Consider the following 16,595-nt stretch of genomic DNA (forward strand, 5'->3'; position numbering starts at 1 on the left):
TTTTAAGGCTACACATGGTCCAAGTATACAACTAAATAATTTATAGCAGACTTTTTGAGAAACAATCTCATTAACATTTTTAGAAACTGCAGAGTGGCTTGCTGTTAAACCCCACCTTATGTAAAAGCAATGTTTTACTCACTATAATTAGACTGAGGTGAATGGAACTTACCAGCCGTCCAGGAAGAATTCAAGAGAAATAGCCAGAGGAGCCCTAAATCCTTTGAGTTTTATATGCTTTCTTGAACTTCCAGGAAGATGAGACAACCTTTGTGCATGACGTCTTAATTATTTTCCAAACAATTTTTCCCGCATGTGTAACACTTATAATTACTATAATTATTTTAACATTGTTTACTAGCATTATTCAATTCTCTGTGGTACATACTGTTACATGCTGTGGGGTTCCCTTTGTATTATATTTTTATGGTATAAAAAACCTGTATAATTGCTGATGTGACTCTACCACTTCTGTCTCTATTAACATGGGGATGCAACTCACTCCAGTTTGTTCAGCTTTGACTTGAACATTGACCATGTGAGCAGTGGTTCACAGACAGCAACCAATGTATTGCAGACATATTGGCTATATCTGCTGCTAGGTGTGGGATTTTAATTCATTCCCTTAAATCCATTGTACATTTAGCTGGAGGGACCACGGGGTTCATCCTTGTAAGTGGTTTGGAGGAGGGAGGAGTGGAGAATAGAATTTTGCAGACCACACATACCCCATTTTTGTTCACAATGAAACTGATTTCATTATTTGCTTCCTGCCCTTTGTTTCACTGACTGTTGTCACAGCTCCAGCTGGAGGATGTCATTCTGCTTGGGGATCCCCATTCCTACTCTAGGTACTGACCAGCTGCCAACTGGCTTCAATCACCATGCATGATCAGAAGGCTAACAAAGATAACCTCTGAAGGATGCCCACTTACGAAGACAAGACTAGAAGGAGATAAAGTAATAGTTTCTGCACATAAAAGGTAGATGTCAAGGTGGAAGAATTTAGCTGCCATTTACACCTGCTGAGGACAACAGAGGCAATCATGGGCTAAAAGTGCATCAAGGGAAACTTAACTATGGCAAAATTTTTTTAATCACGTGGCTACTGATGTACGGGAATTGCCGAATTTTGTGGAGCCTCACTGATTTCCCAAGGATTCAGGTGGATTCTCAGAATTAAAAGTCACGTGCTCAACTCTCACAGGCTCAGCCGAAGCGGCCTTTTAACTCACTTTGACATGATTGCTTTTGAATGCAAACAGAAATGCATTGTTTAATGAAAATGCAAAATGCCTTGAGTTGTCAAAGCTTGAAAACAATATCCTGTTTGTGAGAACAACTAAGACACTTCCATCAAGAAATGCATATTCTAAAGTTGTTATTAGCCCTAAGGTGTTTGTTTCAAATAACATACTATTAATATTATAATGATAAAACACTTTGCATGCACAAACCAGTAATGAATATTTTTGAAATGTTTTGACATTCTCTGTTGTGTGGAAACCTCACCTCACCAGTCTCTAATTGTTAGGATTATTTTTCCCATCCTCCCACAAAAGGCAATGAAAAGTTCACACAAAGTTATCCAAAAAGTCAGGCCCAAAATTCATAGCTCATGATGGAGGCTAACCTCACTGAGCTCTGTTACTAGAGATTGCTGACATTTTACGTTAAAAATTGTATTTCATGTTCTTTGACAATTTCAGGGAGCTTATGGACCTGTTGGTGACTTCTGAACCAAATACTGATCATACCCTTCTTCCTTAAAAATGAGAAGTGTCTGTAAAAATGGAAAATCCTGTTTCTATGCCACTTTACCTGCAGAGCATCCAAATACCCCAAACCGGAAACTCATTTACACCTCCCAGTCTTCCTTGTAGGAAGAAAAGACACCAAGGTTGCCATTTAATTTCTAGAAATTATGACACCTTCTGCAAAAAAACCACCTTTGGAAATGGGAGTAGAAACACAACCCCAAACAACTTATGCCTCTTAATAACATGGGCAATGTGGAGTTTGTCCGGCTGGGGAATTCTGTACCAGAACCACTTTGGACAGCAGTTGCTTGGAAAGGCTCTGCAAAGTAAGCCCAAAAAAAGAAAAAGCTGCTTTGCAGCCCACCCTGTCACTGTCCACCTCGGAGTGGAGATCATCTTTGATCTAAACACTCGTTTGGTGGGTGAAGGCAGTGAAAAACTGTCCCTTCAGTGTTTTCTTCTCCAGGGTAAATATACCCAGCTCTTCTAGCCTCCCTCTTCTTGCACCCAGCACACTGACTATCCTGCAGCCTCCATCAGACTCGCTCCTGGCTGTCCATGGCTCTTGTGCTGAGCACCCAGAACCGGACATGGAGGTCTGGATGTGGCCTCCTGAATGCCAGCTGGAGGGCAATCAGCACTTTTCTCCTGCCACTGGCTATGCTCTGGTTCAGGCAGCCCAGCCTGCGGTTGGCTTTCACCGCCACAAGGATGCAGCACTGCCTCACATCACCTTTTGGGCCACCAGGTTCTTTTTTTTATTTTTTTTTCTTCTCTCCAGGAACAGATCCCACCTACTAATCCATTCGATGAGGGAGAGCAGGGTCTGCTGCCAGAGCAGGTAGCAGGAGGAGAGAGGGAACAAGAGAGCATAAAAACCATCCTCATGCAGAGAGCCAGTAAAAGTTCAGGCACCATTTAGTGGTTGCTTTGAGATATCAGGTTTTTATATCCTCATGTCAGTATAACTGCTTTATCAGGAGCAAAACCACAGAAACAGAAGCTCAGATTTTTAAAAGGAAACCCTTTTCTGCTGATCAGTGCCATCTTCCCCATGCCAGCTGAAGGGGAGTATGGATCCTTTAGGGACCAATAGCAACTGAGATCAGCAGAGCCTTTTAAACCATGCGAGTGGGATAAATGCATGTGGGAGAGCTTCCCCTGGGCCTTGGCTGTGCCACCTTCATGCCTTAATTGTGAACCTCCATCTCCCTCTAATGGCTGCAGACCTCCAGACCTCACTGCCTGTCCTGACCATGCTGGTGCCTAGGGTGAGCAGGGGTAGAGAGGAGCTAGTTTTTTAATAGACCTGGTATCAAAAAGTGATTGATCCCATGGGATGTAGTCAGGAGGGAGCTACTTGCTTAGGTCTTTCCTCTCTTTTTCATTTAATTCCCCAGGGTTAGTGATTTACCAGAAGTTAAAATGAATTCTCTCTCTGCATGGGGAGCAAGACTCCTCCTAATCCTGGAGGACAGCTGGTAACATCTGTCGCTGGTTTTTACAGGTGTTGTGGTTTAACCCCAGCCAGCAACTATGCACCACGCAGCTGCTCACTCACTCTCCCACACACAGTGGGATGGGGGAGAAAATCGGGGAAAAAAAGTAAAACTCATAGGTTGAGATAAGAACAGTTGAATAGAACAGAAAAGAAGAAACTAATAATGATAACAACAATAAAATTACAATAATAATAATAAAAGGATTGGAATATACAAGTGACGCACAGTGCAATTGCTCACCACCCACCAACCAATGCCTAGTTAGTCCCTGAGTGGCAATCCCCCCCAGCCCCAACTCCCCCCAGTTTATATACTGGGCATGACATCACATGGTATGAAATACTTTGTTGGCCAGTTTGGGTCAGCTGTCCTGGCTGTGTCCCCTCCCAACTTCTTGTGCCCCCCCCAGCCTTCTTGCTGGCTGGGCATGAGAAGCTGAAAAATCCTTGACTTCAGACTAAACATTACTTAGCAACAACTGAAAACATCAGTGTGTAATCAACATTCTTCTCATACCAGACTCAAAACACAGCACTATACCAGCTACTAGGAAGACAATTAACTCTATCACAGCTGAAACCAGGACACAGACAAATCTATCACTTTATTAGAAAAAAGAGTCTACAGAGATTCCGTTTGGTCTGTTTGGGGCGCTGGAGAGGAAGCCGAGGAGAAAGGAGGGGATTTTCTTGCTGGGATTTGCCCAGGGAGCTGGCTGAGCAGAGCAAGGCAGAGAAGCAGTGATGGGAAGAGCTGCCAGGTCTCTCACTGCGCCTCTGGATGGTGGTAGAGATCTTCTGCTTCCCTGGTGCTTCCCCAGGAGCACCTCCTGGGAGATACTGTGGTGTAGGTCAGGTGTGCCAAGACATGTGCTTTGGGACTTTGCCCCTTACATAAATATCCTAGAAAAACAAAATATTGGTCAAGCACGACTTCCTGCTATCTACAAAAATGCTATTGTCAAGGAACAGCTGGAATTGAAAGTTAGTTTTCTCTCTGGCTGCAATTTTATAACCACAAACTATTGATGCTGATCACCCATCCAGTGCAGGCAGGGCCAGCTCAGGGTCACAGTATCACAAGAGACCTTCCGCAGCATCCTCTCTCCCTCCTGCTATGCCAGGGACTATCCCACGCAACCCATTTCATAATCTGCTCAGCTGTGGTTTGTCCAGTGAAAAAATTGCAGAGCATGGGACACCTGGGGGAAGCTTGCCCTGGTCCTGAGGTGCAGGACTGAAAGCTCCTGTGTGACCCATATGCAAACGGGCTGTTCAGCCCTGCGATGCTGGTGCGACCAAGCTAAGCCTGGATAGACAGTAAACTCCTGCCTGAGAGCTGCTAATGAGTCTCATAACTTAAATCAAGCCTTCTTCTAAATACCACCCTGCGCTGCTTCTGTTACTATGTCTCTGGATAACTTTTCGACACCAAGATCTGTTCCCACAGATGGTAAACCTAGTCCTAAAAGCGTGGTTACTGCCATTATTTTACACAAAAGACTGGTATAACAACAGGGAATAGTTTTTTCCAGTAGTAGGTATTAGAAACAGTTTTAAAAAATGGAAAATAAGTCAGACAGAGAGCAGGAATCCATCTGCAACCTCAGTTTAATATGACCAGTACAACCGGTGAATATAATTGATCCAGTAACAGTAAAAACCTCTCGGGGTGCGAACACTGTAGTTCAAAGCCTGAGCACCTGCTCAGTTAGTTAACTTCTCACTAACATCTTTTCTGTTGCAGGAATAACTGAAGTGTGGTCAAAAAAGAGAGGCAATGCACTCTATGAGTTTAACATGCGTACAATAAGGGGTAAAATAAGGCCAAAGCTTCTCTGGGGGTTAGGAATGGGAACAGGGGCAGAAAAATAACCTCAGACCTCAGCTACACAGCTTGCTGGTTTCATGACTACTTCTTTATCTCCTTCACCACAGCCATTTTGAAGCACAGCGACTCTTCTTGGAGTGGCTTGAACGTTTCACTCCCCCTGCATGATGCTGGTTTGAGTGCTGGGTGGCCCGTGGGTAGAGGCACTTGGACTTGTTGAGGTGTTGTGTGGATGAGCCCTTGTGCTTGACTCCCTCCTGCAGCAGCGAGCATTTAGCTGTGTGTTGCTGCAAGGAGCGCTCCTTTATTTCCTGCCCAGGGAGACACTTGGGCACATGTGGCTGTGGCGGGCACTTGCTTACACATTGCTGCGAGGAGTAAGTGGTGACGCACTCCTGCATCGGGTAGCCCTTCATGCACTTCTGCTGGGGGAAACTGCTCTTGTACTCCTGCAGGAAAGACTGCGTTATGCACTGCTGCGGGGGGCACTCGGTGACTCCCTGCAGTGGCAGGGAATAGCCGCTGGTCATCCCCTGCAGGGACCGGAGCTCCGTGCCGTACCGCTGCGACGAGCATTTGGATATCTTCTGCGACCTGCATTCGTCCTTGCACGAGGACGAGTACTTGATCCCACATGGTGGGAACTTGAGTTTGCTCGGCTCTGGGCACCTGGGTGCGCATGGTGGGAGGCTCTTGGCCATACGCTTTTTCTCAGGGCGGCTGGTCTCACAGGGCTGGAAATTCTGCATCGTGCTCAGCTTCAGGCTGGGCTTCCTGCAGGGCAGAAGGCGAGTAGTCTCACAAGGCTCAGGGTACAGCAGGATGCACTGTTGTACATTGGGCTGACAAGACAGCAGAGACATCTGGCTTACGCTTGGCTGTGGGCACACGTAAGTGAAAGGTTGCGTGTAGCTTTGCCATCTCGGCATTGGGCTCTTGATCACGCTCACAGGGTGGCATGTGGTACTGCATGCATCAGACTGGGGTGTGCACTGCTGGATGCTTTCAGTGATATAGCTCGATCCCGGTAGGTACAGGTGTTTATACTGCTCCCCATAATAGTGCATGGTCATGCAAGGTGCTTATGCCTAAAAGAAGCAGGAAAAAGACAGTTCACATAGGCATTGGCTGGTTTTTTGTGATGCAGGCCTCAGAGTTTCCCCGCAGGCATCTCAATATGGCAAGCCTGCACCCGAGCCCTCCTGAAGGTCAGAGGCTCTCGGTGACTCAAGACCAGGCTGTGATCACCCAAGTGAGGAGAGGAGAGTCTGTTCTCCGCTCATGCCCCCACACCCTTCTCTTAAGAGCCCAGAAGCAACCAGGGATTGGAGGCAGACAAAACAGGGAGTTTTTATGCCACTCTTCAAAGACCAGCTAAGTGTCCAACAAAGCATTTCACCAAGGAGAAGTGACATTATGACCTGCTGTCTTACTTCCTGGAAAACTCCTGTGTCCCCACTGGGACATCCTTTCAAGTTTATATCCTGCAACTCCCAAGCACCAGAGATGAAAGGCAAGCCAAAATTAAAGGTGTGTCCATGGTGTAATACTCAGGCGTGGCTGCAGTATTACAGGGGCAAACCCAAGCTGAGGTTAAATTAGCTAGCTGAAGGTAAGGATAGGTTCATGACAGCACGGAGCTCAGCATATATGACCTGCCTGCCTGCCGATTCACAGTCCCACAGGGGTCTGCTGAGCTGGCAGCGTGCAATTACAGGCTCTGAGCTTGCCACCATAGCATCAGCTTCGCTGCCTCTGCAAGCCTTGCAGTCCTAGCTTCATACTATTGTGTAGGCATCCTCAAGAAAAGAAAAGAAGAAATACAACAGTGTTGTGTCTAAGTATTTGGTGACACCATAGCAGGAAAGGAGAAGCTGTCAAGGCAAGATCTCAGCTGGTGTTAACTGGTCAATTTTCACTGAGTTGAGAGAATTACACCCATTTAAAGCAGCCTCCAGTCCTGCACTACAGTCATACCAAACCATAGTGTCCTGGGTTTGTTATGGTAACCCAAAGACCCACTGTCAAAATGTCTGGCATACCAGCTCTGATGGATACTGAAACTTCATCCTGGCAGCCCCTGTGCAAGCAGCATGAAGGGGAGTCTAGGCGAGAGGTCCACGTTTTCCTCCTGAAACCACTGTGAAATGTGGCCAACTTTGCCTTGGCCCTGGGACTTGTATGAGAAACCATCCCGCTTCATTCCCCACTCCAGAAAACACCGGTTTCAGGGAATTTTCTGAATTTTTTACTGGATTATTTTGAGCACCACAGGTACTGGAACAACTGACACATGAAAGGTACTCTGATCAAATATGTTCTTTTTCATTTCAACATTGTTTGGAGATTAAGACATAATTAAATGAATGTAAAGAAACTGCATTTTCTGAACACTCCTACTTCTGTCTATAATTATGCAAGGCATTTTATCTTCCAAAAGCCTATCACTGGGTGATTATTAGCAGTAACAATGCTGTGTGTTACTATCATTAGGAAAACTTATTATCACTACAATTATAATAATCATTGACTAATAAAAACAACCCATTGAAAAACAATGATAGCAATTGCTACTACTACATGTACAATGCTAAAGCATCTAGTGATGGTCATCAAGATAAAAAGCTTCTAAAGTAGGGGGGATTATTTGCTTCCAGGGGGTTGTTTACATCTCAGACTTATTATTGTCATTGTTACCCTAGATAGAAATTTTAACATGTTCAGACTTAGCTAGAGTCTTTCTGCTGACTTTCACATTGGCACTGAAGTTGGTCAGCTTCTTACTATTATCTGAAAAGTTGTTTTGTTTAAATTCCATAAATGGCAGCAAATTTCTCCATGCCACTTCCTTTAGAGGTGTTGCAAGGTCATATGTGACTCCTGCCAGCATCGAGCCCTTTATGTAGTCAATAGCCTCCTTTGGACTAGAACTAACAGAAAGCGTAGAAAAGCCCACAAATCCCACTCCTGACTTCATAGTCCATCTGGAAGTGCTCTCCCAATATTCTTCAGTTTAGCATGGAGGAGATGCTCCAGCTGTTAGGGCTGCGCTTGCCGGTGCTGATGGCAGCATCCCCCAGAGGATGCTTCTCTGCGAGTACACAGGCAGGACCTCTGCCTGCTCCAGCCACCCAGGAATAAAACAGCATTTCAGGAGCTCCATTAAAAGCCAGACTTACCCACTTCATCAGTGAGAACAACCGGAGAGAAGTGCCTAGGAGAGCCCTGCGATGACCGAGCTTTTATACAGTGAATAAGTGCCCTAGGGGAGTAAGGCGGTTTGGCTGGGTGATGCTCTAATTGCCTGCCAGTCCTGGCCAAGCCACGTGCATCTTCGTGCTGGTGGGAATGGCTGTTCTTGCTCTGTGGGGCTGCCATCACCTCCCAGCACTGCTGGGGCATCTGGATTATCTGTGAAACCTCCTGATCCAACATGCTGAACGAGCAAAGGCCCTGGCAGGCCAAGGATACCCTGTGCAGGGGCTGCTTATGGCCCTCATGCTACAAATCCCCATGCACAGTGCCAAAGCATCCCTGCCTGCCCATTGCAAATCCAGACCAGCTAAAACACACCTTTCCACCCAGAAGACTGCAGCTGAGACCACCAAAGGGACCGCTCAAGGGACTCCTCATTTCCATGGGAGCTGAATGCATAAGCCCCTTCTGTGCCTTTGAAAACACCATCCAGGAAGGACTCTTGGCAACTTTTTGCAGACCATAATTACTGTGGCATGCAGACTTCCTTCACTTACGCAGGGAACCCAGAGAAGAGACAGATGATTGGCACTGAGAAAGCCTTGGGCTAAGGGCAAGACGGCTACTAAAAAGGACTTGCCACAAAGTGAATAACGTGCTGAAAGAGGTGACGCTTTTCCGGCACAACAAAGGGGAGAAGGGACAAGCAGGAGCACTGGGTCGGCCCGGGGAAAGGCGGCTGAATCAAACCGGGCTCATGTCCTGAAAACACAAATCACATTTCCTGCTCTGCTGCACCATCTCTGCACCAGTCATCCCTCCCTTTGTTCCCTGTTTATGCCACGAATAAACCCAAGGGAAAATTAACAGTGGCATGAGCGTAAGTGCCGACAGGGAATGCATTTTTATGTAGTCATATCTGCATAAGCGAAGGCCCTGGCATTTTTTTTTTCCTTTAATGTGAATCTGACACCTGTGAATTGGGTTCCAGCACGTTCGTGAGATCCCACACATTGAAATAAAAAGAGTTGAAATAAGTTCATTTTTAATGGAGTAGGTGGAAAATTTCTCACCGATATGAAGCACCGGGGATGGTGCTGGGTTGCCATCCCTGGAGGTATTTAAAAGACATGTGGACGTGGCACTTAGGGACATGGTTTCTTGGTGGACTTGGCAGTGTTACATTTACAGTTGGACTCGATGATCTTAAGGGTCTTTTCTAACTTAAATTATCTATGATTTGAAGCAGAATATTGATCTTCAGCTTATGAACAATTGAGTAAATTTTCTGTTTCTATTTTCACCAGAAAATCCAGAAGCCTGAAGGTAGGTTTGTTATTTACATTTCTGATTTTCCAACAAAAAAAACTCCCTCAGTTTCATAGAAAAAAAAACACAGACAAAGCGCATGTTTTCCCAGTTGATGCCGACATTTCAAGAGCTACAAAAACCAAAGGGAAGAATGCTTTCTTCAGGCTTATCTTCTTTTTTTGCAGTTGAAGATAAAAGCACTGAATCCAGCCTGGATTTCTCCAGCTTTCATTGCATTTCACACCTCTGGACTACAACGCCCTTTTTAATGTTAAATGATCTGACCCAAGATTTTAGGAATCAAGCTGGCGTCAGAGAGCATGTAAGCAGATTAATACAATTTTTATAAGCTCCATAAATCCAGTTCCTGAGCAAGCTCCAGATCAAGTAGCCTTCAAGTAATGCTAATACTCAGTTTAGTGTTTCCAGTGCAGGTACCAAAATATTAACCCAATGATAACATCGTGCCCTGTCATCCAAATGTTCTTAATTAGTATCTGTAAAGTCCTTTCATCCCAGAAAGACACACAGTGCCATATGGGACATTGTTGTGGGGGCTATTATTATTCCATTATTCCCAATTAAGCACAAGGGAAACTGAGGCACGTTGCACTGTGGTCACTTGGCAGCGCAGCGTGAGTCAGAGCCAGGGTCAGAACCAGACTCCATCACAACTGCCTCCAAAACAAGCCCTGTGCTCCGGTAGCCACTCCACCCCTGTGACATGAGGTCCTGCACCACCTGGCCACCCACAACCCAGGTAGATTTTCCTAAAGATCCCCTGGGCTCTGGCTCCTATGGGAAAGTGACAATGATGTGACAACTCCTCAGAAGGCTACACCATTGCTCATCTCAGTTTTAAAGGGGACACAAAACATTGGGTTGTGAGAGCCTCCCTGGCTCTGCAAGGTGGAAGGAGGGCCACGGTCACTGCTGCTCTTGCATGCTGCCTTGCTGGGCCAAAGCATCATCACTGGACATTCAGGAGAAGGTGTGAAAAGGGTCTGCTCCTCCATGACCCACTGAGCACCCTGGGGAAGCAGCCAGATGCCACCTCGACACTGCTAGATACTCAAGTGTTGGACACATCCTTGCCTTCAGAGGGCAGCCTGTGGTGGCACCCCAAGGTCACCGAGCAAGGGTGGAGCAGGGCAGGATGCAGGGCAGCATCCCAGCCCCAGTCACACCCTCCTCTTTGTCTTGCGACACTTGTTTTTGCCCTCCAAATAGGTATGATGTACTTAGTGTGAGCTACTACTCATTTTCCTAATGATAGGGCATATTACAGGATTTTTGTATTTTTCAGACAGCATTTCACTATATTTAATAAAGACAAAGCACCACAGGGAAAAAAAAAACAAGATATTTAATCTCAGGTCAGAGAACTATATTTATTTAAGTATATATATGTATAATATAAGCATACATATATATATATGGTTTGTTTTCAGTACAGTGTAGAGTACACATCTTCAGGCAGCATAAAGAATATAGTTAATTGCTTTTATAGCTCAAACACTTATAAAATAGTCGTGCTACAACTTTCAGTGTTATTTCAAATACTTTCTCTAGTTTCAAGTCATATTTTCAACATTAATTAAAGCAACCAAGTGAATAAAAACTTTCACGTATAAAATCTCAGCAAGGACCAACTTCACCAAGCCAGAAATCCTGTCTTGTCTGGAGACTCTACCGAAGTCAGCGCAGAGTCAGTGGTTTAAAGCAGCAGGGATTTCTGGCCACCTTCCGAAATGAAGGCCATTAGAGTAAGGTTTGTATACAGTTTGCTTAGCAAATTTACGTTTGGCTTCCAAATCTGTGAGTGAAAACAGCTGTTTCGGAGAACTGGCAGCTTCATGGAATCCAGGTTAGCCTGAACATTGTCTGCCAGTGCCAGGACTAAACCCAGAGCCAGGCACAGGCCAGACCTCTGCCGGCCGCACTGCCAATCCTTTTGATTCTGTCATGATTTGGACTCCTTAGACATTTCTATTTCTTCTTTTTTTTAAAATTTTTTTTTTTTTAAATCACTATTCATTTCAACTAGGTGAGAAATTAATAGCATCCCACTAAACTATGCCTTGTAGCAGATTAAGCCTACTCCAGGTAGGCTTACAAGCCATAGGTACCTGGAGTGCAGCCATGGAAATAGTATTGCACCCTGGCCCAAAACAGAGCTGAGCTACAGGGGAAATACTGGCAAACAGAGACAAAGCAGACTTAAGCAATAGGAACTAGTTGGCAGGTGGTATGAGGAGATAAATAACGCCTGCCCCAAAGCTGTACTTCGCTCTTTTTCTGTGGACCATCTTTTCCCCCATTCCTTTTTACCAGGGCCATTTGGACACAGAACAGTACTTTTTAGAGTGACTTGAAATTTTTACTCCACCTGACTGACATTGCTGCAGAACACATTTGGTTGCACGTGGCTGCTGTGGGACACACTTGGTGGCACACTGCTGCTGTGGGACACCCTTGGTCACACACTGCTGCTGTGGGACACCGTTGGTCGAACACTGCTGCTGTGGGACACATTTGGTCACACACTGCTGCTGTGGGACACCCTTGGTCGAACACTGCTGCTGTGGGACACATCTGGTCACACACTGCTGCTGTGGGACACCCTTGGTCGAACACTGCTGCTGTGGGACACCCTTGGTCACACACTGCTGCTGTGGGACACACTTGGTCGCACCCTGCTGCTGTGGGACACATTTGGTCGCACACTGCTGCTGTGGGACACCCTTGGTCACACACTGCTGCTGCGGGACACATTTGGTCACACACTGCTGCTGTGGGACACACTTGGTCACACACTGCTGTGGGACACCCTTGGTCGCACACTGCTGCTGTGGAACACCCTTGCTCACACACTGCTGCTGTGGGACACATTTGGTCACACACTGCTGCTGTGGGACGCACTTGGTCACACACTGCTGTGGGACACCCTTGGTTGCACACTGCTGCTGTGGGACACGCTGGGTGGCACACTGCTGCTGCGGGACACAAGTTGTCTCACACTGCTGTGGAACACAAATGGTAGCACCCTTGGCGTCACACTGCTGCGGGACACACTTGGTCACACACCTGTTCGCACACTGCTGTGGGACGTACATGGTGGCACACTGCTGCGGGGCACAAGAGGTCACAAACTGGTGCGAGACATGCTTGGTCGCACACTGCTGTGGGACACACGTGGTGACACACCTGGTCGCACACTGCTGCTGCGGGGTGTACGTGGTCACACGCTGCTGTGGGATGCACTTGGTCGCACACTGCTGCTGTGGGATGCCCTTGGCCAGGTACAGCTGCTGTGGCACACACGTGGTCACGCACCTGGTCGCATACTGCTGCTGTGGGATGCATTTGGTCACGCTCTGCTGCTGGGGGGCATAGGCGGTCATGCACTTGGTTGCACACTGTTGCGGCACACCTTTGGTTGCACACTGCTGCTGCAGCACACACTTCATCACACAAGGCTGCTGCGACACACCCTTGGTCGCACACTGTTGCTGTGGCACGCAAGTTGTCACGCACCGAGTTTCACATGGCTGCTTTAGGATGCACTGGGTCACACACTGCTGCTGCGGCACACACTTGGTTGCATACTGCTGCCGTGGTACACACTGGGTCACACACTGCTGTTGGGAGAAGCTGGAGGACATAATCCGCTGCTGGGGGACACAGGGGGTTACATACTGTGGGCTGCACAGCGTCGAGTGCCAGGTAGGCACTGGCAGGCATCTGGCAGCGTACATCGGCGGGCACTTGATGGGGATGGGTTCCTGGTAGACCAGAGGAAGGCACTGATGTAGGTAGCACGACATCTTGGTGAGGCTTTGGCAGGACTGGAACAACACGTGAGAAAGCAGAGTCTTTAGACAGACACCCAGCTGATTTTTTCACAGTCCTGCTGCTGCCCATGTAGCAGGACTGGCTCACTTCACTGGGTGATGGAGACACATCCCGCCTATGCCACAGTCTCAAAACCATGCCAGCAGCAGCCGAGGACCCAAACCATTATTTTTAACCCTGAAACATGGCACTAAGTCAAACAGTGGGGAAAATCACAGACACGTAGCACTAAATATCTCCCCAGACTGCAATTCCCTCCCCATCACCTGGACCTCCACTGGGGGAGAACTGATCTTGGAGGTCAGCAGAGGAAGGGCTGATCTCAGAGCTGCCTTTCAATCATTAAATCCAGTTTTCCCCTCCTGCTTTTGGTTGGTGACTGCCTCTGACCTCTTGCTGATGCATTAAGAAAAAGGCCCAACCCAGAAACAAGCTCTGAACCTCTGGCCACATCTGCCATAGCAGGAGAGGCAAAGATCACCCAAGGCACCGCTGCTTGGTGATCCCATCACACCGCAGGCAGGCAGAGGTTCACAGCTCAGTCCCAGCATCACAAAGTTCATGCTCATTAGAGAACCAAACCAATTAAAGTGTAACGATACCACAACTGAACACAAACCTGCTTACAGCTCTTCTAGCATTATGTTCCCTGATGCACCAAAGCTGCTCTGATTGTTGTCAGGCACCCCCAAAATCAAACAATAGCAGCACCGCAATTACTTCTAACAAGGTTTCCTCACATTTTTCAGGAGTGTCTCTTGGACTCAGATGCCCAGCTGCAGACATTGAGAGCGCACTCCCACTCCAACACAGCAATTCAAACGAACTAGTTTTAAAAACTTTTCCCATAGAGCATTTTTTATATGTAAAAAAGCAGAAATAAATCTGCATTTCAGCAGCTACAGAGGCTCAGCACAAACCAGACTTACCCAGCTTCCTGGCGAGAACAGCTTTGTGATGTGACCAGTGAGTCCTAATAGAAGGAGAGCTTTTATATAGCCACTAAACATGCCTTGAAGGTATGAGGTACCCATGACATAGCCTATTAGCTCCTATGCAAAAGCTGTTCTGTGTTCAACATTCATAGTGACTAGCATCAGTGTACTCATCCCTGAGGATGAGTAGTTGAATGTCGGCTCCCCATTGTAAGAGTAATTACCTTTTGTATAATCCTTCCTGGCATGGTAAGACTGAATGGTATTTGGAGAGGCAGCAGCAGTGACATCCCCTGCTTCAGGGGTTTTGCAAGGCAGAAGTGCACCAAATAACATGCAGTACTGTCTTTCCAGAGGTCTCACTGAAGCCAGGCTTCGCAGTCCCTGGAAATGTCCTGGTGGTCCCGCAGAAATGGGGCCATCCCATCACTCAGCCTCTTTTGGCACACACGTGGCATTGGCTTTATGCCATGAGAGCTGCACTGACTGCTCCATGTCCTTCTCTAACTTTAGTCCCTGGTCAGAGCTGGCAGCACTTCTCATCTGCCCCATAATGCCCAGCAGCCAGGGTTGGTTTTGGGTGCAGGCTGGACACTGGCTCCTCAGGAAAAACAGGAGGTCCTAGTAAAGTTCAAATCACCCTCTTGGGTGGGTGCAGTTCATCATCCATAGAGAACTTCATTTTTAGTTCACATAGCTCTGGAGAGCCCCTGGCTGTTGTTGTCTTGATGCTCCCATGATCCCAATGCAATCACCTGTTAGAACAATGGGAATACACCGTCCAGTGACTCTCAGATGAGCAGAAAAGATGAGCTACAGTCACATTTGATTGCAGCCCTTGCACAACAAGCTCAGCTGTCAAAGCTGTGACCGGCAGCATGACAGTCTACAAAAAGTATCAGGAGCAGATAAACTTCCTCCAGTCCTGCGGTTACTTTCTCAGTGAGTCAACTTCTTATCACACACTGCACCCAGAAAAAAACTAGTTAGAAAACTGGGAGATTAATTTTTTGAAGTCACTGAAGTTCTAATCAATGCTTTCATGTATATGTTGTCACATGAAATATCCCCCCCAAAGTGACAATTTCTTCCTGCTGACTATGAGAAGAGCTGAGGGGGACCAATGCAGAGGAGTGCTCTGCCCCACCGACATCTAGCACTGGCTTAGATGAAACCCACCCCAAGGGACCGGTTCCTGAGTACGCTTATTAAAAACTGCAGTTTCTTGTGAAGTAGAGAAATGGCTCTGCCCATGTGGTTTTGGAGGCAAAGAGAAAGGTCCATAAATAATTTTGTAGTGAAACTGAATAATAAAGTTTAGGAATTCTTGGACAACTATGACCCACACCAGGCAAGAATCACAGGGGGTGAAATGCTCCCTTTACTATAGGCTTCTCCAGCAAGAACAAATCCTAACCCTTGCTGGTCAGCACTGAGTGTGTTCATCTTTGCCTGAACCACAAGAAATGTGGCTTTGTTGTGGCATCTCTCCTGCAGAAATTGGTTCTTTGATCCAAAGCCATAACTCTTCATTGCTTTTTAGCTCCAAAGGTTGTAGGTATGATCCTCCTTGTTAATCGAAGTGAGCCCTTCACTTTTATATTATTTTTATTCTAGTCTGGATGCAGGCACTGCCCCAACCTTCAAAAAAATCTTTATTTCATTCTGTACTTGACTGAAACCCCATGTGTACTTGCCTAACTTACTGAAAGCCCAGATGAACTTTAATTTTTTGATCACAACATTTCATTTACTTGTCTTTCATGTTAATACCCAGTAATGTCTGTAAGACTATGTGTCTAAGCCCTCTTAAAAAGTTGTTGTGGCTTAACCTCAGCTGGCAGCTAAGCACCTTGCAGCTGCTTACTCACCCCCTGCCAAGTGGGATGGGGGAGAGAATCGGGGGGGGGGGGGGAGGGAGGGGAAGTAAAACTTGTGGGTTGAGATAAAGGCAGTTTAATAGGACAGAAAAGGAAGGCAAAATAATAATTACAATAATAATAATGATAATAATAGAATATATAAAACAAGTGATGCACAATACAATTGCTCACCACCCACTGACCGATGCCCAGCCAAACCCCGAGGTGCGGTGCCCCCCGGCCAACTCCCCCCAGTTTAAATACTGGGCATGATGTAATACCGTATGGAATACCCCATTTGGCTCATTTGGGTCAACTGTCCCAGCTGTGTCCCCTCCCATTTTC

The 16,595-nt window shown here is 46.7% G+C and overlaps 2 protein-coding genes across 4 annotated transcripts; both read right to left on the reverse strand.

The window, feature by feature from the left end:
* Nucleotides 1–5,190: 5,190 nt before the first annotated feature.
* LOC126041315 (uncharacterized) lies at nt 5,191–6,159 on the reverse strand. Its single transcript, XM_049806802.1, has one exon. It carries the CDS (start codon nt 6,157–6,159, stop codon nt 5,191–5,193), a length of 969 nt encoding a protein of 322 aa, XP_049662759.1.
* A 4,885-nt stretch (nt 6,160–11,044) lies between these two features.
* On the reverse strand, nt 11,045–15,165 carry LOC126040794 (keratin-associated protein 10-4-like). 3 transcript variants are annotated; one of them, XM_049805694.1, is made up of 3 exons: nt 14,613–15,165; nt 12,404–13,446; nt 11,045–12,193 (listed from the first exon to the last, which is right to left on the reverse strand). In XM_049805694.1, the coding sequence occupies exons 1-3, from the start codon at nt 14,676–14,678 to the stop codon at nt 11,926–11,928; spliced, it is 1,377 nt and encodes a 458-aa protein (XP_049661651.1). In that variant the 5' UTR covers nt 14,679–15,165; the 3' UTR covers nt 11,045–11,925. The 3 variants fall into 3 exon arrangements, with proteins under 3 accessions (XP_049661651.1, XP_049661650.1, XP_049661648.1); XM_049805693.1 differs by having other exon boundaries at nt 12,284–13,446; XM_049805691.1 differs by having other exon boundaries at nt 11,045–13,446.
* Between the last annotated feature and the right edge of the window lie 1,430 nt (nt 15,166–16,595).

The sequence above is a fragment of the Accipiter gentilis genome, chromosome 7 (genome assembly GCF_929443795.1).
Source record: "Accipiter gentilis chromosome 7, bAccGen1.1, whole genome shotgun sequence".
Taxonomy (NCBI): domain Eukaryota; kingdom Metazoa; phylum Chordata; class Aves; order Accipitriformes; family Accipitridae; genus Astur; species Astur gentilis.

What these genes read in the sequence shown, in the direction of transcription:
- LOC126041315 (XM_049806802.1), bottom strand. Translation starts at nt 6,159, where the DNA reads ATGCACTATTATGGGGAGCAGTATAAACACCTGTACCTACCGGGATCG.
- LOC126040794 (XM_049805691.1), bottom strand. Translation starts at nt 14,678, where the DNA reads ATGTCACTGCTGCTGCCTCTCCAAATACCATTCAGTCTTACCATGCCA. An exon ending in CAGGAAGGATTATACAAAAG is followed by an intron (nt 13,447 to 14,612) that starts GTAATTACTCTT and finishes GTGTTGTTCCAG; the next exon opens with TCCTGCCAAAGCCTCACCAA.